This window comes from Eptatretus burgeri, chromosome 13 (assembly GCF_056783735.1).
Source record: "Eptatretus burgeri isolate ZD-2024b chromosome 13, Ebu_testis_v1, whole genome shotgun sequence".
In the NCBI taxonomy this organism is placed as follows: Eukaryota; Metazoa; Chordata; class Myxini; order Myxiniformes; family Myxinidae; genus Eptatretus; species Eptatretus burgeri.
In genome coordinates, this window is record NC_140973.1 from 40,862,724 (window position 1) to 40,878,273 (window position 15,550).

The following is a 15,550-nucleotide window of genomic DNA, read 5'->3' on the forward strand; positions in this document are numbered from 1 at the left end:
CCGAGGAGAGTTGTGGGAAGAGGACAAGGAGCTCGGGTCCGAGGCGAGAAGGACGGCGGTCGGCGACGAGGTCGCGGTGGGAGATCGCTCGTCGCGGGACCCAAGCCAGCCAGCCATTCTCCCTCCCCCAGGGCATCAACAATTCCCCCTTTTCCCCCGCGCTGAGAGTGCAACAAAGGGGGCCCCGTTCCCACCCCACTCCAAACGTAGTGCCAACGAAACCCGCGAAGGAGCACGGAGTCGGGGCACAGCCACGCGGCCACATCTGCGGCTCATCCGCCAACGCGTCACGAGGACGCGGGTAGGACCCACCCGGTCTCGCAGACCTGGCCGCTCCTTCAGGTCCCGCGCACATATTGGCCTACAGGCCTGTCTGCCTCCTCGTCTATGAGGGTGGCTTCTTTCCTTTGCTTTTGAGTAAATGTGTGTTGGCACAGTCTGTAAAGTAGAACTGTATAAGTGTTGCCGTGTGTGCACGTAGTCGATAGTAACTCTGCGTCATTGTTTCTTTTGTTTTACTGATATAGGTGCATTTTCACTGTTTGGCTGTATATGTGTGCTTTCCGTGTGTCGCGTAATAAATGTGCATTGTGTGAACTGTTTTCCCGTTTCGCTTCGTCTTTTCTTTATTGACCCTCCATCCTGCTTCACGTAAAAGGGTTCGTAGTGGGCTTAATATGCCCGATAATTAATCGGAACCGTCGAGGCCGACGATAACACCGCTCGGTTATCACTGTAGCACGGAACTGACCGCTTAAGCGGTTCGTGTCCGGAGTCGGCCTGCGGCGAGGTACGATCGCCCGGTCGACCATCCGCGCAAGTACTTAGGTAGATCGAATTTGGCGAGCGACCCTATCCTGCGCGGGTGGGCATTTGGCACGGTCGTGGTGGGGTTAAACCCCTGTGGTGTAGCCATGCCCACGGGGAGGGGCATGATGATGATGCATGATGGGCGTGATGGTGGAGGAGTGGCCGTGGGGTTCGGCGAGGGATATGAGGTGTGCACGCCTGTGACTAGCTGACTGTGACTAACCCCCACCCGTGACTAGCTCCCGGCGTTGTTCCGAGAGGGTTACGACAGAATTGTCCGTTCCGGTGGGTGAGGCGGGCGCGAATTCGCAACAATATATATATATATATATATATATATATATATATACAGGGTGTCCCAAAAAATATACAATTTTTCATCTGCAAAGAGGATGGTCAGAACACATTTTTAAAAGAGATATATGGCTGGATGGAAAGCTGAAAGGTTGAAGTTTATTGTACCAATGTCAAAATTGCCACTAAAATTTAAGTTCTGGTATAGAATCGTCGTTTTCTTTTAGACCACATGTTCGACGTCGGCTCCACGTTGTCCGATCACTGCCTGCAAACGCGTTGTCATGTTCTCCATCACTTTGGCAAACGTTTCCTGAGGAATGTTCTGGATTTCTCGGTGGATCTTTTCCTTCAGCTGATCAAGAGTCCGAGGCCTTGGGTTTCCATAGATTCTATCCTTGAGATACCCCCACAAGAAGAAGTCTGGAGGAGTAAGGTCAGGGGAATACGGTGGCCACTCAACGTGTTCGTAGAGGGAGATAAAGCGGCCCTCAAAATGTTGGTTGAGAAAACACCTTGTTTCCCTGGCTGTATGGGGTGGTGCCCCATCCTGCTGGAACCACTGGGTTCTCATCTGAATCAGGTTGTTTCTCCTAAGGACCTGAGTACGTAGCTCGGGCAGATAGAATTCCTGAATCATTTCACGATAGTTCCTCTGGTTTACCGTGCAAGTGCGTCCTTGGTCATCTTCAAAGAAGTATGGATCAATTATCCCATACCAACCAACCGCCACCCACATGGTGACTTTGAGAACAGATCGAGGCACCAGCTCAGTTGATGCATTACCAGGATTTTCAGTTCCCCAGTACCGAAAGTTTTGCTTGTTTACCTCCCCGGACAAGTGAGCATGGCATTCGTCCGTCATGTGAATTTTTTGAGGAAGTCTGCATCTTCCTCCAACTTTCCTGAGAACCAATTTGCAAAGTCTAGTCATTTGCGTTTATGTTGATCAGTAAGAACCGTTTCCGTTTGAATTTTGTATGGAAAGGCATGAATGTCTTGGCGAAGGATCCTCTGAACAGTGCTCTTATGAATGTTTTTCTCGGCAGAAAGTTGTCGAATCGATTTTTTTGGAACTCTGAACGACCGCCTGTCTCACCATTTCCACATTTTCTTCACTGTGACCCTTGTGAAGGTCACAGATGGTTCTCACATTGGTAAACTTTGCGATGGTGCACTTTATTGTCCGAAAGTTTGGTGCATGACGCAAGTGGATACTGAAATGTCTTGAGTAAAGACGTTGCACCTGTATGACACTTTTCGTCTGATGCCAAAGTTCAACAATTTTCGTCCGTTGTTGTACGGTCAATCTTGGCATTTTTCTGGTGCTTGCTTGGTATCAAAATAAACGTCAGGGTCTCTGCAACAAGAAATGAAGCATTTGTGACAAAATTACTGCTTTTTTAGGATCAAACGAAGCATTTTAAAAGTTGTATATTTTTTTGGGACACCCTTTTTCTATTTTAGATATATATTCATCAATCTCTTTGTCTTGTTAATGTATATTATTTTGGATGTTCATGAAATATTTTGTATATGTACTCGACCATTGCTCGGCTCCCATTTATTTGGTTGGTGGCCCACTGCACTAACCTCTGGAGATTTCTTGCAAACAGAGGCAGCTTGCACTGAAAGAATGTTCCCTTTGAGTTCATCTACGTTTTAACTCTCCCTACTTCCTATCCCACACCCCACCCCCTTCTTCATATGCATTCTTCTTTGGAATCTCTTTTCCTAGTCATTTATTTTCTCCAACCCTTCTCCTCAATTCAGCTAAATTTCTTTTTCTCAACTATCCTTTTGTTATTAAGGGCGGAGGAGCTCCTTGTGAGCCAACGGCCATCAACATCTCGTGCCGAACTGTGTCCGTGGACGTCGTCCTGCAGTCGGGTTACTTTATTTAGGAGGTTGGTGGCAGCATTTGCACTCAGTCCAATAGAAAACCCTTCAATCTACAAAACACAAGAAAATGGAAAAGAAAATTGAAAACCCACTCCGTGGGAGTACCTCCTGTGCAGCTACCCTCCGCACGGCAGCTCACCGGATGACGGGATTGGGGCAAATCCTTTGGGACCACCACTCTTTGATAGTGGGAGGAAAACCACCGGGGTAACGTTTCCGGGTCAGATTGTGGTGGTGTGTGTCAGGGTGGTGCTGAGGTGTGGTCCCGAAGAGAGGATGATCACCTGTGTCTGTTATCTGAGCTCAAACATTTGAACATCGGTATTGCAGCACTATCTGAGGTTTGGAGACCGGCTAATGGTGAGATCATGGCAGATTGTTACACCAACTATTGATTTGGGTGCTCTGATGGTTACCATGCCCAAGGAGTTCCTATAGTTTTGTCCAATAAGCTGACTCCAATGATAATTGAGGTAACACCGGTCAACGAGCGTATTATGAGACTTAGGATTCGTCACTCCTTGGGTGTCTTTTCTCTGGTCATGATATATACTCTGACTGAGGCGAGTGATCTCACCGTGAAGGATACATTCCATGCCATGATCGAGTCTGTGGTTGATCAGTGCCCCAGGTGAGATGCTCTTCTCGTCTTGGGGGATTTAATTGCATCGACTGGAACTGAAAGGGATGGTTATGAGACGTGTTGGTCCCCATTCATCTGGAACTGTGAAACAGAACAGCAATAAGTTCCTTGACTTTGCAAGAAGTCATGGACTTAGAGTGGCTGGTTCATGGTTTCAGCACCCACAGGCTCATCACTGGACTTGGTACCGGAGTGCTCAGTTCCTCAATACCATCCACAGGTTTGTCGAAGCAACTCTGAAGTTGCAGCTTAAATCCGAGAGAATGCTATCATCCGAGCCTCGGCTAGATGCTGGCATGCTCAAGAATGAGAGGGTCGCTGAGGAGTGTGCGAACAGGCTGAGTGGGGATTTGGGGGTTGGGGGGGTCTGATTGATTTGGGGAATCCTGAAGAGTTGTGGAGTGCCTTCAAGACCACCATCCTTGATGTTGCCGGTGGATGTCTTGGAACTCACTGAAGGGCGAAGAAGAATTTTGTCTCAAGGGACACTGGATACTATTGATCAGAGTTGCAGGGCCAGGCTTCATGGCAGAGCTGAGCTGTTCAGGGAGCTGAGGCGTAAAACTGTACATGTGCTGAGGGTGGACAAGGAGGCCCATGTGCGAGGAATCTGTGAGGGGGGAGAGTGTCACCTTTGGTTAAGTGATTCTCATGCTGTTTCCAGGGGAATATGTGCATTGCGTTCCTCCAAGCCTGTCCCTCAGTGTACTGCATTTGGAGCGGAGGGTGGAGGGTTCTTGACAGGAGTCGGAAATGAAGGCCCTCTGGGCCAGTTACTTTGAGCGGCTGTACCAGGCTGATCCACCAGCTGTTGAGTTGGATGTCAGGGGTGGTACTATCCCTATTATGATCCACCTTCGTTTGTGGAAACGCAGGCTGTGGTGAATGGTTTAAATGGGGGTAAAGCTCCAGGGATCTGTGGCATCCATGCTGAACTGCTCAAGGCTGGTGGAAATGCTGTACTCATGTCGTTGCATGCAGTTCTGTGCTCTGCCTGGAACACAGGCATCATCCCAACTTATTGGAAGAGGGACCTTGTTGTCCCCCTCTGGAAAGAGAAGGGTGATTTCCAGGACTGCAACAACTACTGAAGGGTGACGCTGCTCTCGGTGCCGGGGAAGGACTTTGCTTGGATAATTCTTGATCGGGTTCACCACCATATGCTTCAGTACCAACACCCAGAGCAGTCAGGCTTTACACCGAAGAGGTCAACAATTGACTGTATCCTTGCCCTTCGGGTCCTTACCAAACGCAGACAAGAGCTTCGGTAGTGGCTGCTTGCATCTTATGTTGATCTCTGTAAAGCATTTGAATCAGTGAATCAGGATGCCCTCTGGAGGATTCTTCATCTTCGTGGGGTGCCACTTAAACTGATCAATCTGATGTCTGAACTAATATTCTGGTACTGAGAGTGCTATGAGATGTGTTGATACAATCTGTTACCTGCATTGTCTGTGAGCATCAGTTGCAGCTGTGGGCATGTTCGTTTTCCTGCCGCTGATCCTGCTCACCAGATTCTTTCAGTGAGGGAGCCTCTTGAGTGGAGGAGGCCAGTGGGTCGACCACGTGCCTCATGGTTGCAGCAGATTTATCAGCATCTCAAGGCTGTGGGGAGGGACCAGGCATCTGCCTGGGTGATGGCCGGACGGAAGCTCCCTGAGTACTGGCGGAAAGTGTATGCAGTGACGCGCTGCTCCGGCACATGTTCTCATACCTTTTCTGACCTGACCTTTTGTCAATTCCCCTCCCTCCCCCACCCACCCCCCCATAACCCAGTATGTAATATGTATATAGGTGGCACACTGATCATCTTGTAATCTCATGGTAATATTGTGGCAGTGTTAACTATCGCTGACCTTCTGGATGTTATTTGGAATTTTCTTTCACCCTCATCAACCACTACTCACTCTTCACGATATTTATGGTCAGGCCACAAGTTGTGGTTATAGTTGTGCCTGAAGCTACACAGAATTAAAAATCTTTTTTCCAGAGGTTGATCATGGAAAGTGATGGTAGGATTTTTCAGCTATGTGTTTTGGAGTGATAGAGATTGAACAATCATGCCTCTCCTCCATCCATTTGAGAATGTGGATGGAAGATTGATAAGGAGGGCATGAGAAGAGGATTGAAGAACACCAATCAGCCATCCTGTATTTTTTTCAGGATCGTGCCGTTTTATACCGAAATGTTTTGCATCCCGTTTAATCCTTACCTGGCATGCCATTTCTCCAATATGCTAAGTATTTGGCTTATTATCCTCACCAGCCTGGTGTTGGCTTAGTGGTTAGGGTGGCGGCTTGGGATCCTAGGGTCCTGAGTTCAAGCCCCGTTTGCCACTGAATTAATATACCAGGGGGTTATCTCAGCCTGTCATCCTTCTGAGGTCGGCAAAATGAGTACCAGTGTGTACTTGTCGAGGGACACCATCAGCGACAGTCATGCTTCCAAGAAATGATCGCTACCCCTGCAGCCAAGCTGCCATATGCAAGAAGAAGATTATCCTCACCGTTTAAAAAAAAAAAAAACACGGCTTGGTGGGGGAGGGGTGATTTTGTAATCTGCTCCATCCATCTGTTTGTCCATCATGCGATCTCCTAAACGGTTGTGCATACATTTACCAAACTTGGTAGTTATGATGACCACATGGCAAGAAGGTGTCAGGTCTTGTCAGTTTTGCCCCCTCCCCTGGCCTTGTCTTTTTAATACTGTACAGTAAGTTGTCGACTTGCGACTTACGACTTACGACCACACCCGCGACCTCGATATGTACTGTATGTCTGGCCACGACTGCTCCACGTCTGGCAGCGCGAGTGTTGCCCAGCTGAGCGTACGACAGTTTCTGCCCCAGTGCTCGCATGTTCGTGTGGTCTCAGTATAGCGCAGTTTATCTGTATCCGTTTGTCTTAAAATTTTTTTACTTCAAACCCCCAATATGTTCACCAAGAGGAAATTATCTTTGTCTACTCCTCAACCTGCGAAGAAGGAAAGAAAGGCCATTGATCTCACCACGAAAATGCAGGTGATCAAACAGTACGAAGGAGGAAAGAAAGTGAATGCTATCGCACGTGATCTTAAGTTATCTCGCACTACTGTGTCGATACAAAGCACTACCCACACCTAGCCAACTGGCATGATGACAATTGAAGTCGCCACGTAGGAGGAAGAGAGAGTTTGGATGAGAAGATAGAAGATGGTCCATGTTTTCTGATAAATATTAAACCAATTGTACTGCAGTGTGCAGTGTTTGACTTGAACCTGACGGATGTAAAAACGTTATACAGTAACAATAACCATGGTCATAAAAACCATTTTTATAACAATAATCAACAAAGAAAATGTGAATAAAATATGACTTGCAGATGATTATTATATCATTATTCAGTATAATATACATACGGTAATTTTTGCATAGGCCTATACACAATAGATAAAGGTAAAATTAAAGGTTGGCCGACTTACGACTGGTCGGTTGTAACTGATCGCGGTCGTAAGTCGACGACTTGCTGTATTCCTCAATCTGTCCCTGAGTTTACTCTTTACCTGATTTATGACATGAACTAATATTTTTTAGTTCTAGTATTTTTTTAGTTTTTAGTCCATTTTTTAGTTCCAATGAACCAGTCATTTTGGCAAAATAAAAATCATGTTTTATGTTAAGTGAGGGCTCCTATAAGTGGAAGAAGCAAGCTATGAATAAAATATTATTGCGGTTTTTAGAAACTGCTATTGTAAATGCACACTCATACACATGGGTCATTCAGCGTAGTTATTTCTGAAATAAATATTTATAATAGTCCCTTGCTTTCTTTTAGATGGGTTAGTGGGATCCAAACTGCATTGGAACGGGTAGATTAGGATTCACCCCCAATTTTTCGTTTTGCACATGGAAGGTTGGCGGCAAGGCGTTGGCAGCTATTTGATGCGGGTGTTTTCCGATCCCTTCCTTACATTCCCTTTATCATTAATTTCTCTCTCTTCTTTATCATTAATTTCTTCTCCCGGTCTCTTTAATCACACCACACGTAAGTATATACACTTTTATTTAATACAGTCTGTAGTTTGACATGATCTCTTCCCACGTTGCATAAGGCAATCAAAACATTAAGTACAGTTATGTAACTTCTTCCCCCCCTCTTAAGGAGATCCCTCATCCCGCAACCCTCAACCATAAACCCCATTTTAATCCTTCGTGTAATGGCTATCACGTGCCCGGGCGATGTTTGGCCAGCATTGACCTGAGAGAAATCTGCTCTGTTCATTTCCCCATAAACCTTCTCATGCACCTCAAACAAAGCAGCCGAATTCTCGCTCGCCTTTATCAGTGGCAAGCGAGGTACGACTCTTACGACAGCCAGAAGCCCTACTGAGAGGACTCGCTGCAGAAGTGCAAATGGGTGGGGCTAAGGAGAAGGAACGCCAATTTGCGTGCAGGCCCTGCCCAATGATGCGCACACGATCGTTTGAGGCTGCCTTTTGCAACGGTCGTTTGCAGGCACCCTGAGGCACGACGTCAACGGGCATCAGACACTGGTCTGGTGCTCTACTGGTTCTTAGCATTTTCGCTCCTTTGATTTTTTTTTTTACCTCACGAACTGTCATCATGAGTGAGGAGCTGAGGCTGTGAGGGGCGGGCGAAGCCAAGCCGATTAATATGACTGAAAGCAATTTAATATACTACAGACACATCTGGTAGAATCTCACATTTAGGCTATCCCCTCACACGTCTTTTCTGCTGCACCTTTCTCAGTTTCTCTTTTCAAATACACACACACACACACACACACACACACACACACACACACACACACACACACACACACACACACACACACACACACACACACACACACACACACACACGTCATTCTTTTCCATGCACCCTCAACACCTCAGTCTTTCCTCCCACTTCTCTCCCTCAGTGTTGAATAACAGTTGTGAATGCTTGGGCCCATGTCCTGTGTTAGTGGTACGTAAGGTGCTTGTTAAGTTTGCTCTGTGTGTCTTTTGATCTCATTGCTGTACAAATTGCTTAACCCTCAATTCTCCCTGTTCCATTAAAATCCTTATGTTCCCTTCCCCCTCTTTTTCCTGCTCTTCATTGTGTGTAAATAAACCTGTTCTCATTTAATATATTTCCAATCTGTCTGTGTCTGTCTTTTCCACCGTTGGTCTACCACTGTCCACATGTAGATAGCTTGGGAGGTAGAGATTTCTGACAGTTCGGTTTGCAAGGTCTGGCATGTGCTAGTGGTACAGCTCGGCCGCATTAAAGATCACCAGATGAGGTAAGTAGCACATTTTCCAAGTGGACGTTCCCTGGTCGGGAGGCCACGGGATCCCCCAGTTGAACGGTTGTAAGTCGGATGGACACTGGGACTCGTGGTCGCTCAGATAGCGTTCGTCGTTGCGTCGCAACCCTCCGGAGGGTGAAGTTATTCATTCCCGGTAGCCACAGGTCCGGGTGAGTCTGAGAGAAACTGAGAATTTCCCCCTCGTAGTAGGCTCAAGCCCCGAGACCGCAACAATATGATTGAAACCTGAATGTGTTTCAAATCAACCTTTGGACATTGTTTATCTGTTTACTTTCTCAGGTCTGTTTACTGGGGATGGAGAGCTTTGAGATATTGGTCACGAGATTAAAAGACAAGATGAAGGTGCATCTCAAATTGCGTAAGTACCCGTTTGTTGCTTTCTCTGCATTAACTTATAGATGATTGGCAAAGTAAAAATGGAACAGTGAAAGATATCTGAATTCATTGCATCAGAAGGAACATGTTTGTTCAAGAAGATGGTGGTAAATAAAAAAAATAAAATAAACTTGTTTCTTCAGTTATATCTGTGTGAAAAATAAAATTACCACCAAAATGAACAGCATTGCTGGGAAGCAAAAATACTGAGTTTAATAGAAGTCATAAACCAATCTATTGGAGTCTGTTCAATGTTTGTGCTGTATTGTGTTCATGTTTGCTGTCAATAATTGTTCCACATGCTATAACCCTCGTCCCTAAAAGTAAATATTAGAATAAAAACCATGGTGATGTTCCTGTGCCTGCCCCACTGTTATCCCCACTCCTCCTCCTCCCCTCCCCGCCCCCCGCTCACACACCCATAATATTATTGGGTGAATGCTAGATTATGCTCGTGTCTTATATAATTAATAGACTTTATAGATTTGATTGATGTGGATGAATCACAGGCATGATGGGCCAAATTACCTTATGTCCAATTTCCTTGTGTATGTGAGTTCCTTTTCAGTGAGTAGCACATGTAAATATATTGATCTGATTACTGGTAAAATCCCATTTTTATAAAAGGTTCCATCTCAAATGCTCAGTGAACAAGAATGACTACACTGTGGTCACAACCTGCAACACAATATATGTATGTATATATGTATATATATATATATATATATATGTATGTATATGTATGTATATATATGTATGTATGTATATGTATGTATGTATATGTATGTATATGTATGTATATGTATGTATATGTATGTATATGTATGTATATGTATGTATATGTATGTATATGTATATATATGTATGTATATGTATGTATATGTATGTATATATATATATATATATATATATATATATATATATATATATATATATATATATATATATTCACTTTCACTGTCCATTCAACTCCTCATTCTTTTTCACGTGTCAAAGTGGTAAAAGCTGGGTCTCAAAAGAAATAAACTCATTAACCATGGCTCAGATTACATTCTCTAATCTATCTCATTAACCTTGTGCCATATCTGCCCCGTGTTCCCATGTGAATGAATAAGGTTAGATTGGGCCGTGTCTGTCCCATGTGAATGAATAACATTTGATAGATAAGATTCATAGTGATTCCGAACAGTGGATTTGCGGTGTGTGTGTGTGGTGTCGTTGGTTGTCATCTCCATACGCGGGCTTCAGAAGGTGGAATGGAGTCCTCCCAGGTCTCAAAGTATCCACCTCGGTTTCAGTGACGGGTCGTGCTTCACGGACCAATTTGTGAATTTTCTTGTTCTCAAAGTTTTCATCCGAAGGCACTTTTGAGGGTCGTCATTGAGCCCCAGACACTTTCCAACTGCAGTTTGTTTGTAGTAATATTCCCAGGGATGGTTTTTATGATCTCTTTAAGGTTGTCTTTTTTTATCATTCCCATTCCTCCATTATCACTCGTACAATTATGGTGCTCTTCAGATTCCAGGATATTTTCTCTTCATTCTTGAGGTCTTGATATTTGGACATTTTCTTAATTTCCACATTATATAGACCAAAATCGCTGGATTCTGATGCCTCAATTAGCAAAGCCTTCTTTTCCTTTTTGTATCCGAGTACTACGTCCGGTTGCAGTGCTTTGTTTTCTATGCTCATGCTGGATGGGATCATCAGGTTGTAAGTGAGCTTATGACCTTGTTTCAATGATTGCTTTTGGTTTGTGTTTCCATGGGTTATGTGGAACTGGAATATTGAAATTTCTGCAGATGTGCCAGTGGATTACTCTACATACCTTGTTATACCTTTGTATGTACAGATGTTCTGACATAAGTATTTTACAACCCAATAGGAGGTGTTCGTGCTTTCTGTTTCTACCTTGCAAAATCTATACTTGTCCGATTGGCTCGGTCTTGCCATTTTTTCGAAGCCATTCATGTAGTGTCCTTGGTCATTGCCATTTACAGTGTGTTCCAAAAAGATCTGGACAACTTTGATTGTTAATATATTTAGTACCACAAATGGTACAACGATACCCTCTGTTTTATATGATACAGGAACTCAGAAAGTTTTCTTTATTTTCAGGTCTGGTGGTTTGATGTTAAAAAAATTTTAAAAAGGCAATGCCACAGGAAAAAACTCAGTACATCGAATGCTTCAACGAGATGAGATTTTTTTTTTTTTTTTTTTTTGTATACCTTGGTCGAGGCTCGTATGAGAGCGAACACACGTCTCATGCCTCCTTGCTGTGAGTTAAGAGGGGCGGGAGTGGAAGGGACAAAACATTGGGGAACAGACACAGGTGAACTGTGGAAGGGAGAGGGATGGGGATGGGACGGGGAACATGGCGAGGGGAAGATGGACATTAAAGGGACTTTCAGGAAGGAAAGCAGGAGAATTGAAGGAAGTGGGCTTGGGTGGATTATCGGGGGTAGAAAAGATCGAGGATTTGGATGGGGGAAGATAAGAGGTGGTGGTGAACAGCTGTTTTGAAAGCCTGAAGGGAAGAATGGGAAAGAATAGAGTGAGGAAGTTTATTCCAAAGGCGGCAAACAACAGGAATGAAAGCGTGAACATGAGCAGTGATTCGTGATTTTGGTAGTTTTACCACAAGGGGGGTGTTGGCGGACCTTGAGCGCCCTGTGGCAATGTGGTTGGGACAAATCGCAGAGAGAGCAGGGGGCAAGGCTGGAGAGGAGTCGGTAGAAGACAGAAAGACCACCGACCAACCTGCGGTGATTGAGTGAGAGGCCCAAAGACTCAGCTTCATTGCGGGAGATGCCAATGATCTTAAAAGCCCTGGTTTCGACAGCGTGAAGTCGAGAAATGTGGGAGGCAGGAGCACCAGCCCAGAGGGAGAGCAGTACTCCATCAGGCTACGGACAAAAGCTTTGTAAGTGGTCAGGAGCTCAAGAGGGCCGAGGAAGGACTTTGCACGACGGAGGATTCCCAGTCGGCGACTGGCTTTTGAGGCAAGGTTGGAAATGTGACTTTCCCAGGAAAGGTCATGGCAGATAGTGAGACCCAGAAGCTTGAAAGAAAAGACTTCTTCCAGAGGATTGTTGAGAAAGTGGATGGGAGGGTTTTGTAAACGGTCCTTTCGAAGAGACATAGTGAGAGTGTGAGATTTGTCTGGATTGAAAGACATGTTCCACGTGTTGGACCAGTTTGTGATTTTATCCAGATCTGCAGTGAGCGAAGAAGCTGCTGCTTGCCGGTCTGAGGGATGACAGATGGTACGGCAGAGGGTGGAGTCATCGGCAAAGAGAAATAGAGGATTTTCCAGAGAGTCCGAGAGATCATTGATGAAAACCAGAAAAAGAACAGGGCCCAGAACGCTACCTTGAGGAACTCCAGCCTGCACAGGAAGAGGGGATGAAAGAACTCCATTTAGGGCCACACGTTGACTGCGACAGGAGAGGAAGTCTGCGAGCCATGAGTGGAGATGGCCTTGAATACCATGGGAAGAGAGTTTGGTGAGTAGGGCAGGGTGCCAGACTGTGTCAAAAGCACGTGATATGTCCAGGGATACGGCTCGGATTTCCTGTCTGGCATTGAGGACCTCCATCCATTGATGGGAGAGCAGTAGCAGCATATCTAGGGTAGATCCGGCACACAAGGTCAGCGTAATTTCCGTACAAGGTATGGAAGGAATCCACTATCATGGGATAGTATCAGAGAGTGGTACAAGAGGTTTCAGGAGACTGGAAGTTGTCAGAAACAGAAAAGTACCGTTCGACCAAGCACAAGTGCAGCAGATGTTGAACAAGTGCTTGAATAAGTTCAACAAAGTCCCAATAAATCAATTTGGGACATACATACAACTGGGACTATTAACCTCCCCTGTACACAGGATTTTTCATAAAAGATTGAAGCTTTATGCCTATAAGGTGCAGAAACTCAAACCAAATGATGGACCCAAACGCAAGGTGTTTGCCTTGGAAATGCTCAGTCACATAAAGGATGACAAAGATTACCTCAAAAAGGTCATGTTCACAGACTAAGCTTGCTTTCATGTATCGGGGAAAGTGAACCGGCACAATGTGAGGAACTTGGGCTCTGAAAACCCCCACGTGATCATTGAACACATATGCGACAGTTCAAAGGTCAATGTGTGGTGTGGCCTTCTCCATCACTTCTTGGCAGGTTTGTTTTTCTTTGCGGAGGATACAGTGACCTCAACAATTTACATGAACATGTTCGAAGGATTTGCCTTACCAGAGATTGAATACCTGCAACCCGATATTTTTCAACAGGACAGTGCTCGCCATCCTGGATGAAAAATTTCCCGGTCACTGGATTGGCTGAGGCGAACCAACTGTCTGGCCCCATGATCATCAGAAATAACCCCACTTGATTTTTGTTTTCTGTTGGGATTTGTCAAAGATGTTTTCCACAACACAAAAGTGACAAACCTGCAGAATTTTCATTCTGGGATCACAGCTGCATGTGCACTGGTGGACGCAAACATGCTGAGCCGAAAATGTCAAGAACTCGTGTCCCACCTTGATATACTGTGCGCGATAGACTGAGCTCTCATTATAGTGTATTGATGGTGTGCACAAAAGTTTATGAGTTTCTGTATCGAAAACTAAAGGGTATCGTATAATTTGTGGTTCTAAATATATTAACAATCAAAGTTGTCCAGGTATTTTTGGAACACCCTGTATCATGATTCGTTCTCCGTCCCAATTGAGTTGACCTTTTCTTCGCCATTCCAGTGATCCTCTTTTGTCTAGCCCCGATGTGTCCAACTATATATATATATATATATATATATATATATATATATATATATATAAATAATATACCAGTTGAAAGTGTCTGTTTGTGTGTTTCTCTGTGACCTATGCATGCGAAAAGTACTGGACTGATCCTCACCAAACTTCACATGCTGACAGAACATGTACCCGGGAGTGTCCTGATGTAAAACAATTGTACTTCTGGCTTCCGGTTTCCGAATTATGACGTCATCACCTGATTTCGTAACGTTAATTTTTCAAGTTCAGCCAATTGACATGGGGCCAACGCCAAAAAATATATCTAACATATGATTTTAAGTTTTTTTTTTTTTTGTCTGTTTGTTTGCTTGTCTGCACGCGCTAATCTCCTGAAAGGTGAAAGATAGGAGCTAACCACTGAAACAAAAACTGTCGGGATGGGCCCCGGGAAGGTTATAGGCTATGTGGCAAGGCCCCTCGGCCCAGGGGTGGGGGAGGGGGTTTGTTTTCCCCCTCACCAACCCCCTTAGCCTATGACTGCCATGGCCCAATAGGGAACTGATACTGTGCTTGTGGTGTATTGGCAAACGTGCGCAAGGCACAATGCGGGGAGCGTTGTGGGGGCGTGGAGGTGTGGTGTTGGTGGTCACGTGTCCGCAAGGCTTATAGGTGTTTGCGCCGCTTGAGGCGTGTGTCTAGTCTGCAGTAGTGTGCATTCGGACGGGCAATAAACAGAGTTCGACAACCCTCACAACTATCCGAGTCCCACTGCCCTCCGGACACTACACTGGCGACTAGTCTGTTTCGTATCGACGTGTGCAGAGTGTCTGGTTTCCTCGGTTTTGACTTGGAGTCATTGCCGGAGCGATTGGATTGCAGTGCGCGCGGAGCGCCGGGGAAATCAGCGCAGCTCGCGCGGTTCGAGTTCGACCACCTGACGAGAAGCCCAGGGAAGCGCATCGCGAGTTTCGCGCGCCCGCACACACAGTCTTCGGTGCGGGTCGAGTCCTGCAGCCAGACGTCTCGCCGTCACCTGCGAATTCGCGTCGAGTGAACTGCAGGACGGCTCGAGGATGGTGGAAGGGTGAGGCACGACGCACGGACGAGTGCCCGTCTTCGTCGGAGACGACTTCGAATTGTTTTCAGAACCTTTGGGATGCTAATTCCATGTGAATGATGTAGACGACGACAGCAAATGCAAATCGATCTTGCTCGCCTCGCTATCAACGGAACATTATCGGCTACTAAGTGATTTGGTAGCGCCGGATAAGCCCTGTGACGACGGGCTGTCGTTTCAGGACGTGGCAGGGAAGATGAAAGCCCACATGGCACCGGAGAAGTCTTTGCAGCTGGCTCAATACCAGTTCGATCACCTCGCGAAGGGTGTGGAGGAGCGCGTCGCAGATTTCGTGGCGCGGGTGAAGCATTCGGCCGTGGCTTGCAAGTTCACGGCAGAGGAG

General features: G+C 45.7%; 1 protein-coding gene across 2 annotated transcripts in view; it reads left to right on the forward strand.

The window, feature by feature from the left end:
• The window catches only part of LOC147014285 (CLIP-associating protein 1-like), a 236,650-nt gene that overhangs the window by 17,838 nt on the left and 203,262 nt on the right, over positions 1-15,550 (forward strand). For both annotated transcript variants that reach the window (XM_085852150.1, XM_085852149.1), the window contains exon 3: positions 9,241-9,319. In XM_085852150.1, the coding sequence (XP_085708276.1) occupies positions 9,241-9,319 (79 nt within the window). The remainder of the gene's footprint in view (positions 1-9,240; positions 9,320-15,550) is intronic.